This window comes from Salvia splendens, chromosome 3 (genome assembly GCF_004379255.2).
Source record: "Salvia splendens isolate huo1 chromosome 3, SspV2, whole genome shotgun sequence".
NCBI lineage: Eukaryota > Viridiplantae > Streptophyta > Magnoliopsida > Lamiales > Lamiaceae > Salvia > Salvia splendens.
In genome coordinates, this window is record NC_056034.1 from 27,775,923 (window position 1) to 27,789,664 (window position 13,742).

Consider the following 13,742-nt stretch of genomic DNA (forward strand, 5'->3'; position numbering starts at 1 on the left):
TAGTGCATGTCGACCAACTTCCTAATGTCGTCGGTCGTTGGCTTTCTCAAGTGCGTATCCTTGAATTCTTCGATGACTGCCCGACAGAATCTCGCGAGACACTCCCGTCCAGTAGGCTCGCTTACATGGAGATACTCATCGAACATATCTGATGTAGTTCCGTAAGCGAGTTGACGAATGGCAGACGTGCATTTCTGCAACGTCGATATACTTTGCCGGCCCACAGCATCAGTAGTTTGGCCGAAATACATGTCACGAGATACAACTGCGTTGACAATGCGTAGGAACAAAGGCCTCCGCATCCGGAACCGGCGACGGAACATCTGATCACTCCATCGCGGATCTCTTGAGAAATAATCCGTGAAAAGCCGCAACGCAGCTGCTTCACGGTCTCGGTGAATATACATCCGAGAACGTGGTACCCAGGTTTGTTCTTCGTTCCAAGCTTGGAAGCGTTCAACTTCGTTGTTCATTTCTTCTTGGATTGCCGGCAGCGCCTCGCCTAACACCCGGGTTAATTGATCTTCGAATATTCTTTGACGATGAGGCATTTTTTGGAATTATAAGAAGAGATTTGAAGTTGAATGTGAAGTTGAATGTGTATGAAAATGTAGTATTTATAAAAAAAAATCGAATTTAAAAAAAAAAATCGGTTGCGGCCCGGCCCGAGAAGCGTGTAACGCTGGGGCAGGACTCGCGGATTTGGCCCGGCTCCAGAATAACGCCGTCCCAGGCCGGGCCGCGGGACGAGCACCAGGCCGCGATCGCGGCATGGGGACCAGCCCAGGCCGTGCCGCCTCCTCCTCCAACGCGCGGGACGGGCCGGAACTCGCGAGATGCGGCCCGGCCCCAAGCGTTATTCATGCTCTTAATGTTTGAACCAAATTAAAATACTACGTCTATGAATAGTTATAGTGCATTTACATAATGCAGTAAAAAATCATCTATCCTAGCAAATCTTAGATAGCAAATGTGAATGTCAGTGATCCCTTGTAGCTTGTCAGTGTTATCGGAATGAAGAGGTTTTCTCGAGCCCATCATGGCCTATCGGATAAGTTAATTCTGAGTGAAGTTCCTTCTCTGATTTTTGACTGCAAACAGAGGAAAACTATGCTTCAAGAAGAGCAATGCATCACAACATATATTGACCAGCATAGTAGGGGGAGAAAAATTACCAGGACTGACAATTGTAATACATTTAGTGACAGACCTCGTAGATGAAACAGGATCTATCCCTGCTAAAGTAAATCATTACAGAAATGTCAGCATGCACAAGGCTTTACTAAAACAACACAAATATTTAACTTCATACCAACTAAGTTGATATTTGTATGCCCTATAAGTCCTGCCATGGTTGATGAGTATTCTGATGTGATTTGTGTAGCACCTATTTCAATGTTTCCAGAGGTGAGAGGAGACCTGAAATGGTGGGGCACAAAGATTGGCTAGCTTATTTAGAAAACAATTGGATAGTGAAAAGAATAATTCATAGAGAAGCCCGTAAAAAAGAATCTGGTGAAGAAGCAAATTCTTGCCCTGAAGATAAAGGCGAGTCACCTCCAATATCAAAGTCCAACAGAAACTCTGAAAGGTTGAAATCCAAACCAAGGCTATCTAAGTTTGGAAAATCCAAGTCAAGATTATCTGCTTCTTTCTCAGATTCAGATGTTGAGTTGCCATCAGTTGCCTGATTCTCCGTGATCATTGGCATTTCAGAAGTGCCAAAATCAAGCCTTTCCTTAACATGCTCGTTCACGTTAGTCCTCTTCAAATTTGACTTAAGAGGCGAGCAAGTGATTTGGTTTTTCTCTATCGAGTAATAAGCTATTTGCTTGTTGGGGCTCACACGAATGGTCTCTGAGGAGATTATAGTGCAGTTAGCAGAGATAATCTGTTGGGGAGCAACATCTTTACTTGAGGTAGCAGTTGAAATTTCTAAAGGAGAAGCGGATTTTTCAGTTTGAGAAGTAGATGCCCTTGGGGGTGTTTTAGGGACAGATGAATTTGCTCGTGATGCTGGACTTTCTTGGTTGAACAAACATTTTACAACGTTAGATCCTTGAGCTGGTGATCTACTGGTGGCGTTCGCAAAAGCAAACGACCGAGCAGCAGAGTTCATCACAGCCATTTCTTGATTCATTTTTGCATTGTTTGATTGTGTAACTATGCTAGCATCTGAGAAAATATAAAATGCAGCACATTTAAGATCGTATGATCAGCCAGCTATTTCTACAATCGTGCAGTTGCTAGCACGAAAGAATTTACCTTTGGAATGCGCGTTTGTACGAGATCTCTTGATAGCTGCAGGACCATCTGAGGCATGTTTGATTTCTTTTCTTTTGGTTGGTGCTTGATTTGTGATTGGAGTGGAGAAATTCGTGCAAACATTCCTTGTATCGGGCAGCCTAAATGTAGATTTCATAGCCAGTGTTGTTGTGCATTCGATAAAAGCCTGGATAACAAACAAATACAGACATTACTCCAAAGAAAAGCCTGAATTGGATCAAATTTCTGATTGCAAGTGTTTCAAGTCACAACAGTAACAAAGAAGTAGATATACAAATCGTGGTTGTTATTGTTGGATTCTGGGATTACAAAGATAACCGTAGGGTGTAATACAACCCAAAAGGAAGAAAAGGAAGAACTGAACTTAAAAATTACAACGTAAGTCGAAACAACTAAACCGTGAATTAGCCGAGTCGAGGAGGCCTCTTCCCGCAAGACGAGATACGCCCCGGTAGTGCTCTTCGGTTTGGCGTGTCGTCCCCAAAGGTAAAACGGCTACGTCTCTATTGATGCAGCACCGCAATCAGCAGAGCTCCGGCGAACTGGATGGAGGAGAGGGCAGAGCTTCGACAGAAAGACAATGCAGAGAGGGAGAGAGCTTATGATGCTTGTGAATGATGTAGTGCAAATGCATGGAGTGGCTAGCCTATTTATAGGCTCGGTCCACTGCTGTGGGTCAACAGCCATGAAGGCTCATCATGGCAGATTCGTAACCGCCGACGGTTACAAACGTGTGGCAGGAGTATGCCTTTCGAGTGCGGAGCGTGTGGTTTTCTCACGTGGCAGCTCTGACTGTGCCACGCTTGACGACGTGTCAAGCCACTTGGATTGCTGACTCTGCGGTGGTATAAAAAGATTTGGGGCTAGGGACAAGCCCAAACACCAAGCCCAAAGACCACCCAAAGACCAATTGCCAAGATCCAAGTCCAAGTCCAAGTCCAAGTCTAAGTCCAAGATCGAGATCGGGATCGGGATCGGGCCCGGGCCCGAGGCCCGCGGCCCGCGACCGCGACCACGAGTACGAGCACGTGCACGGGCTCGGGCTCGGGCGGGCAAGCGGCGGCAGCGCGCGCGTGTGCGCGCTTGTGGGCTCTTTCACCCATCTTGGTCCACTATAATTATTAAGTAACATAAAGTCACTTAATTTAAACACATTAAAAGATGTGTTAATCCTCCAATGTGGGATAATTAACACTAGTTAATTATTCCCTAAGCTCCAACTCCAAGCTTTAATTAAAAGCTAATTATGCCCAACTTTAATCCACTATTTCTCACTCACCGGAAATCGGATTTGAGAAAGTGAATATACTGCATTTATCTACGTAAAATGTAGATCGACGCTATGTCATTTAATTTTACAAAATTAAATGTCTCGTCACATTTATTATTTGGTCAAAATCCATTGACCGGGCATATTTAATCCATGATTTTTTACAATCCCCCACATGAGTGGAAATAGCCGAATGCATATGCATGCAGACACAAGCTCAACCCTCGAGAGGTATATAAGCATAAGGATAGGTAGTTGTTGGCCTTGAACCTTCCATAGTCGACACCATCGGATACACAGGCGGCTTAGTAGCGCGATGCTTTGAACTAATCCCCCACGGCGTGCACCGAGACAATGGTGTTAACGCTTAAACACCTCAACCTCATCCGTTCTCACGTTTTGTGTCCATTGCGGTCTTGGACACCACTTTGGATTCATAAGTGTGTTTTATGAAGCGACCACATTTCGCACTTACATAGGTGATGCTTAGTCAAGTACCTTGCCATACTTGGTATCTTTGAGAACTCCATCTCTTTGGGATCCTTAAGAATCATTAAAAGTCATAGACTTAGCCTTTACCACTAGGCAAGTTCTTCAACACTCTATTGCTCTCTAGGGAATAGATATAGTTGAGTGTTTCTCATGAACTCTCATAGCTTAGTTGTCCCTTTGAACCAAGTTCTTGGGATCTCCAGTCATCATGGTTGGGTTACCACTATAATAGTTCTTTAGTTTGTGGATTTCAAACTCATTCCCTCTAGCAACTTATTCATTTGATCACGGTTTAACCCTTTGGTTAGTGGATCCGCTAGATTATCTATTGACTTCACATAGTCAATTGTAATCACCCCTGTTGTGATCAAATGTCTCACGGTGTTATGTCGTCGACGTATATGTCGAGACTTACCATTATAGAAGCCATTGTTTGCCCTTCCAATCGCCGCTTGGCTATCGCAGTGGATTAGCACTGGTGGCACTGGCTTAGACCAACATGGAATATCTTCAAGGAAGTTCTTAAGCCACTCGGCTTCCTCACCCGCCTTATCTAAGGCAATGAACTCCAATTGCATTGTTGATCGGGCTATACAAGTCTGTTTTGTGGATTTTCACGATACAGCACCACCCACAATAGTAAAGACGTATCCACTTGTTGAAAGTGAATCTCTATTATCGGATATCCAATTCGCATCACAGTACCCTTCAAGTACCGGGGGTATCTCGAGAAGTGTAGCCCAAGATTTTGAGTATGTTTTAAATATCTCAAAACCCTCACAAGAGCTCTCCAATGCTCTTTGCTTGGATTGCTCGTGTAACGACTCAACTTGTTCACGGCACAAGCGATGTCAGGTCGAGTGCAATTAGTCAAGTACATAATGCATTCGATCACCCGTGCATACTCTTCTTGTGCAACGGGCTCGCCTTTATTTTTGCTCAAGTGAACGTCGAGTTCAATTGGAGTCTTAACAGGCGCGCCATCATAGGCTTTGAATTTATTCAATATCTTCTCAACATAATGTGATTGTGCTAAGATGATTCCATCAGACGTTCTTAGAATCTTCATCCCAAGAATTACATCGGCTAGACCCATGTCTTTCATGTCAAAGTTTCTCTTTAACATGGCATTTGTATCGTTAATTACTTGAGTGTTACTACCCAAGATTAACATATCATCAACGTATAGACACACTATAACATGGCCGTTATTAGTGCTCTTGATGTAGACACATTTGTCGCACTCGTTGATTTTAAACCCATTTGATAACATCACATTATCAAACTTCAAGTGCCATTGCAATGGCGCTTGTTTTAATCCATATAGAGACTTTACGAGCTTGCATACCTTTTTCTCTTGTCCATGTACTACAAACCCTTCGGGTTGCTCCATATATATTTCAACTTCTAATTCATCATTTAGAAACACGGTCTTTACATCCATTTGATGAATCTCAAGATTGTGCAATGCAGCAATAGCGAGAAGCACTCGAATAGATGTAATCCTTGTTACAGGTGATTATGTATCGAAGAAGTCATGTCCTTCCTTTTGTTTAAAACCCTTTACTACTAAACGGGCTTTATACTTATCAACTGTTCCATCGGCCTTAAACTTTCTTTTAAGGACCCATTTGCATCCTAGTTTAGCACATTCAGGCAAATCAACTAAGTTGATTCTCTATATTCGCCTCCTCTATCGCTTCGAATCGATTTGATTTTACAACTAAGTTGATTCTCAACTTCGTTCTTATAGTTTTTGAACGCTTCTATTGCTTCATCTTTACTTCTTAAAAGATAAATGTAGCAATACCTTGTGCAATCATCTATGAAAGTGATAAAATACTTTTTACCACCTCTAGTTTGCACCATCTTTAAATCACATACGTCCGTGTGAATTAATTCAAGGGGTTTTGTGCTTCGTTCAACCAAGTGAAACGGCAACTTAGTCATTTTTGCTTCAAGACAAATTTCACATTTATCTTGGATATCCAATTCATTAGCCTTTAGTAAATCTAAATTTACTAATCTTTTAATGGCTTTTGAATTTACATGTCTCAATCTACAATGCCACAAATTTGAACACTCAGTCAAGTAAGAGGAAGTAGATGCTTTATTCTTATTAGCCAAAGGCTTAGCAACACTGCGAGTCGTCACACTATGTTTGAAAAGCCCATCGGTTACATAACCTTTTTCCGAGGGATTTTCCAAACTTATACAAAGCAAACCTATCAGACTCAAATACAAGTTTAAACCCCTTATTAACTAGTATTGATCCTGACACTAGGTTCTTGCGGATGTCCGGGACATGCAGCACATCCTTCAAAGTGATTGTGACGCCAGACGTCATCATGAGAATCACGTTGCCAACGCCGAGGATTTCGGACGATGCTTGATTCCCCATGTTGATTTTCCTCCCTTCAACAGCCGTGTAGGAGGCAAACTTGCTCCTATCTGAGCAGACATGAGCAGTAGCGCCGGTGTCGATGTACCAGCCACCCTTGTTATCAACAAGGTTAACCTCTTCAGTGACCACTGCAATGAGGTCGTTCTCATCCCAGTCCTTGAACTCCTTCTCAACGACGTGGGTAGCCGGCTTCTTCTTCTTGCTGCGGCAGTCTTTTGCAAAGTGGCCTTGTTTGCCACATTTGTAGCAGTCGCCTTCAAACTTCTTTGAATGCTGCTTTCCCTTCCCTTTGTCACTTGGACGGTTCGGGCGAGGGCGTTTGTTGGAGGGACCGCCCCGCTCCAACAGATTGGCTTTGGCTTCATTTGGGGTGAATCCCTTAGTCTTTTGGTCGCTCTTGCGCACATCAGCCTCAATGCGCAACTTCACGATCAAGTCTTCAAGGGTCATCTGCTTTCGCTTGTGCTTGAGATAACTCTTGAAGTCCTTCCAACTTGAAGGGAGCTTGTCAATGATCGTGCACCTTAGAAATTTATCCGGCAAGGTCATCCCTTCAGCCACTAATGAGTGGATGATCATTTGGAGCTCTTGGACTTGCTCCATGACGGGTCGAGAATCGACCATCTTGTAGTCCATAAATTTGGAAGCTACAACTTGTTCCGTCCCTGCAGCATTATCTATGCTATACTTCTTTTCTAGGTTTTCCCACATTTGTTTAGATGTGATTACATTGGAGTATACATTGTAGAGGCTATCATCTAATGCACTTAAAATAAAATTTTTACATAGATAATCCCCTTTTCTCCAAGCTTCATAGTCCGCCATGACTTCGAGCCTAGTCTCTTGGTCGCTTGGCGCGGGCGGCTCGTTTTCAGTGAGAAAGTTGGCGACGCCCAATGTTGTCAAGTAGAACAACATCTTTTGGTACCACCTCTTGAAGTCAGATCCTCCAAACTTGGGTGGTTTCTCTGCAGGTGGCATCATTCTTGGTGCCAAAGGTGCCGAAGTTGGTCCATGGAAGGGACCAATTCCGTTGCCCCCGAAGGAGCCAACAACTTGGTTGGGCATAGAGCCCCCCATGTTCGTGTTGGGCATAGTGCCCCCCACATTCGTGTTGATCCCGGAAGATCCAACACCAGTATTGAGCCCGGAGGCACCAACACTCGATCCATTAAAGGATCCGAAGGAACCACTAAAAGTGGAACCAACCGAACCACCAAAGGTGGAACCAGTGGACGCCCCGAAAGGGTTGTCCCAAACCCACGGGACAGTGGATGAGGCGGCTGGGAAGCCGGGGGTTGGCATCATCGAGGGAATCGATGAAGTGTTGACCGGTCCAGTGGTCGCCATGGTGGAGGGAATGGCGGCGGCGGTGGTGGCAGTGGCGGTGTTGGAATCAGTCGACATCTCCAGCAAAGGTGTTAAGTGTTTCGAAAGTTTTAGTTCAGTTTAGAGTCCAAATTCCTTCAAAGGCAAGTTATCTCGTCTTGCGATTGTTGGATTCTGGGATTACAAAGATAACTGTAGGGCGTAATACAACCCAAAAGGAAGAAAATGAAGAACTGAACTTAAAAATTACAACGTAAGTCGAAACAACTAAACCGTGAATTAGCCGAGTCGAGGAGGCCTCTTCCCGCAAGACGAGATACGCCCCGGTAGTGCTCTTCGGTTTGGCGTGTCGTCCCCAAAGGTAAAACGGCTACGTCTCTATTGATGCAGCACCGCAATCAGCAGAGCTCCGGCGAACTGGATGGAGGAGAGGGCAGAGCTTCGACAGAAAGACAATGCAGAGAGGGAGAGAGCTTATGATGCTTGTGAATGATGTAGTGCAAATGCATGGAGTGGCTAGCCTATTTATAGGCTCGGTCCACTGCTGTGGGTCAACAGCCATGAAGGCTCATCATGGCAGATTCGTAACCGCCGACGGTTACGAGCGTGTGGCAGGAGTGTGCCTTTCGCGTGCGGAGCGTGTGCTTTTCTCACGTGGCAGCTCTGACTGTGCCACGCTTGACGACGTGGCTTGAGTTGGGGCTAGGGACAAGCCCAAGCACCAAGCCCAAGCACCACCCAAAGACCAATTGCCAAGATCCAAGTCCAAGATCGAGATCGAGATCGGGATCGGGATCGGGCCCGCGACCGCGAGCACGGGCACGGGCTCGGGCTCGGGCGGGCGGGCGGCGGCGCGCGCGTGTACGCGCGTGGGCTTTTTCACCCATCTTGGTCCACTATAATTATTAAGTAACATAAAGTCACTTAATTTAAACACATTAAAAGATGTGTTAATCCTCCAATGTGGGATAATTAACACTAGTTAATTATTCCCTAAGCTCCAACTCCAAGCTTTAATTAAAAGCTAATTATGCCCAACTTTAATCCACTATTTCTCACTCACCGGAAATCGGATTTGAGAAAGTGAATATACTACATTTATCTACGTAAAATGTAGATCGACGCTATATCATTTAATTTCACAAAATTAAATGTCTCGTCACATTTATTATTTGGTCAAAATCCATTGACCGGGCATATTTAATCCATGATTTTTTTACAGTTATTCAGAGTGGATCGATTCGAGATGACAACATTTTCAACAATTATTTATACAAAATCAACTTAAAATTCTATATCAATTCTGTTGTTTAGAACCAAATTAGGGCGAAATGGTACCTGCCGAGGGCGGTGGGGGAGGAGTATTATAAGCGTTCATAGCCTCCTGCATTCCGTTAAGCAAATTCTGAACACGCAATTTCTCGTGTTCAATCTCTTGATCAACCAACACCTTCTGCTCCTTGAGTGTAATGTACTCATCCAGGATCGCAGCCAAGCTCAACAAGCTTTTCGGAGCCTACAAAAATCACACATCAATAAACCTAATAAATAACGGAAATATAATAAGAAACTTATAAAATTACTTCTTGAACGGGTGATTTGGCGATTAGATGCGATGCTTCGGATCGGAAATTGGAGCGCGTGTGGATATAAGTATTATCGGAGAGATATCAATCGACGATGAAGGCGATCTGAACTGGTGTTACTTTTCCTTTTCCAACGTATTCCTGCTTCTTCGTTTTACTTTGCTTCGCCATTATTTGCTGAATTCCTTGTTTGTTTCAGCGTTGAAGAAGAAGAAGAAACGGAGGTAAATAGTAGAGTAGAGTGGAGTGGATGGCGCGGGAGCATTTCAAATATTTGGAGGTCCGTTGAAATTCACTTTTGTTTCCCTCCACTCTATTAATTTGCGTTTAATTAGTCTTACCATAATTGCTACTCCCTCCGTCCTACGCGTTTCTTTTCGGCACGAGATTTAAGAAAAGTTGTGTTTAGTGAGTTAAATAAAATAGACGAGAGAATAAAGCAAAAGAGATGAGAGAAAGTAAACTAAAAGAAAGAATAAAGTAAGTGTGATTAAATGTTTTGTTTTTAGCCAAAAAAAAAATGACTCAACTAACTTAGGACAACTCAAAATAGAATATGACTCAAGTAACTTGGGACGGAAGGAGTATTATTTTCTGAATACTACTCCCTCCGTCCCGCATTACTCGCACATTTCCTTTTGGGCACGGAGATTAAGGAATGAGTGATAGACAAAGTCAACAATTACGGCTGTAGGTATAAATTGTTACTAAAAATGGAAAGAGTGCAAATAACTTGGGACGCTAAAAAGGAAATAAGTGCAAGTAGTGCGGGACGGAGGGAGTACTATTTGTATTTTAGTTTGTCATTAAATTAGTTATTTTAAATATGCCTTCTTAAAAATTACCAGCGTTTAGTATTTATATTTTGTGTTAAATGCACGGATCCAATTTATAAGAAGTCTTAAATGAACGGATCCAATGTATAATAGTATATTTTATGTAATTTGGAAATTAAAGTAATAGTACTACTATAATAAATTAGGGAAATAAATTTTTTGACATTATGGCATTGCCAAAATGGGGTTTAAATAGTAATTTTACATTATATTTTATTGTTGATTAAATTTATGTTTTGTATATATACCTTATTGCCCTTCCATATAATCCATAATTTGCATTTAAGAGTTAATTAACATCTTAAATAAGGATAGCTTGAATTAAGGAAATTATATCCGAAGATATAGAATTTTGAAACGTTGGAAGGTTAGAGAAGGAAGGACCCACATTTATTACACATTTATCACTTTTTTTTTGTTATGTACTCGAAAAATTGAAGAACGAATATAAGAAAAGATTAACAATTTCACCAATTTTTTTGTTAAAAATAAAACAGATAATTTTAAAATTTAAGTACTTTAAAAAATTTATAAAATATAAAGTAGTACTATAATTTTCCCTCGTTCAGTAACCATTCATTTTCGACTGAGTATCAATTTTATTGGAAATTTCTTCATATTGTTTCTCATTTCTCTCCTAGTTTATCTGGTATTTTTTTGGAATGTTAACACTTCTTAACTCGTTTGTTCAATAGTTTAAAGGTATAAAGTTATCACTTCTTAACTTTATTCACTGAACATACAACAAATTCAAATTTTGATATGCGTATGATGTATTGATACTAACTGAGTTTACGATTTTAATTTAAAAAATTTCATAATTTTAATTTTAATTATTTACCTTCCAAAATATTAGTTTCTATAAATTCATTATTTTGGAATGACACATCTATGCAATATTTTAAGGCTATATAATTAACATTTTCTCTTTTTATTTGTAAAATGTTAAAATTCTTATCTCAATCCAGTATATAATGTAACAAATTAAAATTTGACATATGATAAAATAATAGTAGTACTAATTCAGTTTACAGTTTTGATTTTAAGAATTTCAAAATTGTAATTTTAATTCTTTACTTTCAAAAATGCAATGTTTTTAAAATTTTTAATTTATGGAATGATACGTACTCTAACCCCTTGTTGATAAAAAAATTCAAATATTTTTAACTAGTCTATTTAATATTCTCTCTTTTTCGTTCTAAGATATTGGAGTTCATATTTTTTTCTTTATAAATATAAAAGTTCCTTGCTCAAATAAAATAAAAATATTACATTTAATAAAAGCTAAGCAAAACAACACAAAAATGAAAAAGATAATCCCAAAAAAGCATTATCATAATAACAGTACATTATTTTATTATACAATTCAAATGAGAAAAGTATTTAATTTTTATTATATTTTTTCATATATTAAAAATTGATTTTATTGTTACTACATTGATAAAATGTTTTAAAAAATTTAACGATAAAGAACAAGCTATGAAAAAATAGCACAAAAGACAAAGAAAAAACTATACTAATCTATAAAATGATTAAGTAAAAAATTATTTGAAAAAACATATAATGCTATTTAAGTTATCAAATTAATTTACAATTAAATACAATAATTAAGTTATGTAGCTAGTTTGTTAATTAAACTATAATAATTAATTTATAATCTAAATGAAACTAATATTTTGTTAATAGTTTTATACCTATGAAAATTTATAAAATCCATTACTTATGGACTATTCAAGTTATCTCCAACTAGTAAATACTATGCATTTAGATAAGAATATTTAATTTGATTTAATTTTCCTTAATTAGGTATATATCTATTTAGAGTAAAGATAAATTAAATTTGCCCTTACATTTTAAACCGGTTTTAATTTAAACCGGTTTTCTTATTACTATTTTCTTACTAAATTATCCTTTTTATAAAATATGGAAATTATGAAAATGTGGAAGATGGATACAATAAAAAAGGTGTCATTTATATATGGGAATTTTATAAACTAAGATAATTTAATGGTAGCCAAGATTGTTGATTATGCATATGTTTTAACAAACGAATATACTACTACTAATATTTAGCACTAAATTATCGTTGAATTCAAAATTATAAGATTACATACCTTAAAATTTTAATACTTATAGTAATTTTTTGCGCTTTAACAGTAAAATGATGAAAACAAAAAGAAATTACTTTACAATTTTAGATTAATGTCATATAGTACAAATTTAAGAAAAAAAAGTTTAAAAGGACTAAGCTCCTACGTAGCTTTGGCTATTACATTGCTATATGTCAATTTTAAATATATAAATAAATAAATAAAATAGTAAAGACTAAAAAGAATGTCAATATTATTTTACTGAATGATCATATTAGAAAATTAAGTATATACATTCAATCGTCTATATAACTTAAAATTTAAATGATAATTTAATAACAAAATAATTGGATGCGAATGATTATTAATCTCTCTCCATCATATTAAATACTGTCACAGGATTTTAATAGTACTATTATTGTTTTTTTTAGTTAAATAAAGAATAAATAAAGTAAAAGAGAAAAAAAATAGAGAATATGTTATTTTCAGTGGGATAATCCAAAAAAATATTTTATTTTTAATGGGACAAATAGAATGTTATTTTGTTGGACGATAACACTAAGAATTTAAGTATACATACATTGTTGTTTTTATAACTTAAAATTTTAAGAAATATTTAAAAATAAAATGATTGCACGTGAATGACTTATGATTTCATTTGATGACAACACTAAGAAATTATATAATAATAAAATAATTGGATGACAACTACCGTTATTATTTCATTGAATAATAACACTTATAAATAAAGTATATGTACATATAGTTTTTTTATTAACTTAGAATTTTAAAGATTATTTAGTAATAAAATAATGAAATGTGAAAAACTATGATCATTTCCTTAAATGACGACGTTAACAAATCAAGTGTATATCCACGTAGTCCTTTTATAACTTAGAATTTTATAGATTATTTAATAGAATAATTGGATGCGAATGACTAATTTCGTTAGATGATAACTCTAAGAAATTAAGTATATATACAAGAAATTATTTTTATAACTTTAAAGTTTAAGAATTATTTAACAAAAAATAATTGGATGTGAATGACTAATATTATTTCGTTGGATGATAATAATAAGAAATTAAGTATATATATACATGTAGTCATTTTTATAAGTTATAAATTTAAAGATTATTTAATAATAAAATAGTTGAATGTGGATGACTATAATTGTTACGTTGAATGATAACACTAAGAAATTAAATATATATATTTACATAACTTATATTTTTACTTAATGCTATTTAAATAATTAGATGCAATTGACAATGATTATCTCGTTGGATGATAACACTAAATATATATACATGTTCTCGTTTTTATAACTTAGATTTTTAAAGAATTTAATGATAAAATAATTGAATAAGAATGACTATGATTATTTCGTTGGATGATAAAACTAAAAAATGAAGTATATATACATGTAATCGTTTTTATAACTCAGAA

The 13,742-nt window shown here is 37.7% G+C and overlaps 1 protein-coding gene across 3 annotated transcripts; it reads right to left on the minus strand.

Moving 5' to 3' along the window:
* Positions 1 to 874: 874 nt before the first annotated feature.
* Positions 875 to 9,657, minus strand: LOC121793919. 3 transcript variants are annotated; one of them, XM_042191940.1, is made up of 7 exons: positions 9,365 to 9,657; positions 9,120 to 9,297; positions 2,266 to 2,452; positions 1,536 to 2,175; positions 1,313 to 1,419; positions 1,176 to 1,238; positions 875 to 1,091 (listed from the first exon to the last, which is right to left on the minus strand). In XM_042191940.1, the coding sequence occupies exons 3-7, from the start codon at positions 2,420 to 2,422 to the stop codon at positions 1,057 to 1,059; spliced, it is 1,002 nt and encodes a 333-aa protein (XP_042047874.1). In that variant the 5' UTR covers positions 2,423 to 2,452; positions 9,120 to 9,297; positions 9,365 to 9,657; the 3' UTR covers positions 875 to 1,056. The 3 variants fall into 3 exon arrangements, with proteins under 3 accessions (XP_042047874.1, XP_042047875.1, XP_042047877.1); XM_042191941.1 differs by having other exon boundaries at positions 1,176 to 1,235; positions 9,365 to 9,656; XM_042191943.1 differs by lacking the exons at positions 875 to 1,091; positions 1,176 to 1,238 and having other exon boundaries at positions 1,318 to 1,419; positions 1,558 to 2,175; positions 9,365 to 9,656.
* Between the last annotated feature and the right edge of the window lie 4,085 nt (positions 9,658 to 13,742).

Bases quoted from the DNA above. Each gene is read 5' to 3' on its own strand.
- LOC121793919 (XM_042191940.1), bottom strand. From the start codon at position 2,422: ATGAAATCTACATTTAGGCTGCCCGATACAAGGAATGTTTGCACGAAT. The intron at 1,420-1,535 runs GCAAGAATTTGC...CCACCATTTCAG, and splicing joins GACTCGCCTTTATCTTCAGG to GTCTCCTCTCACCTCTGGAA. The intron at 1,239-1,312 runs GTATGAAGTTAA...GATTTACTTTAG, and splicing joins TACAAATATCAACTTAGTTG to CAGGGATAGATCCTGTTTCA.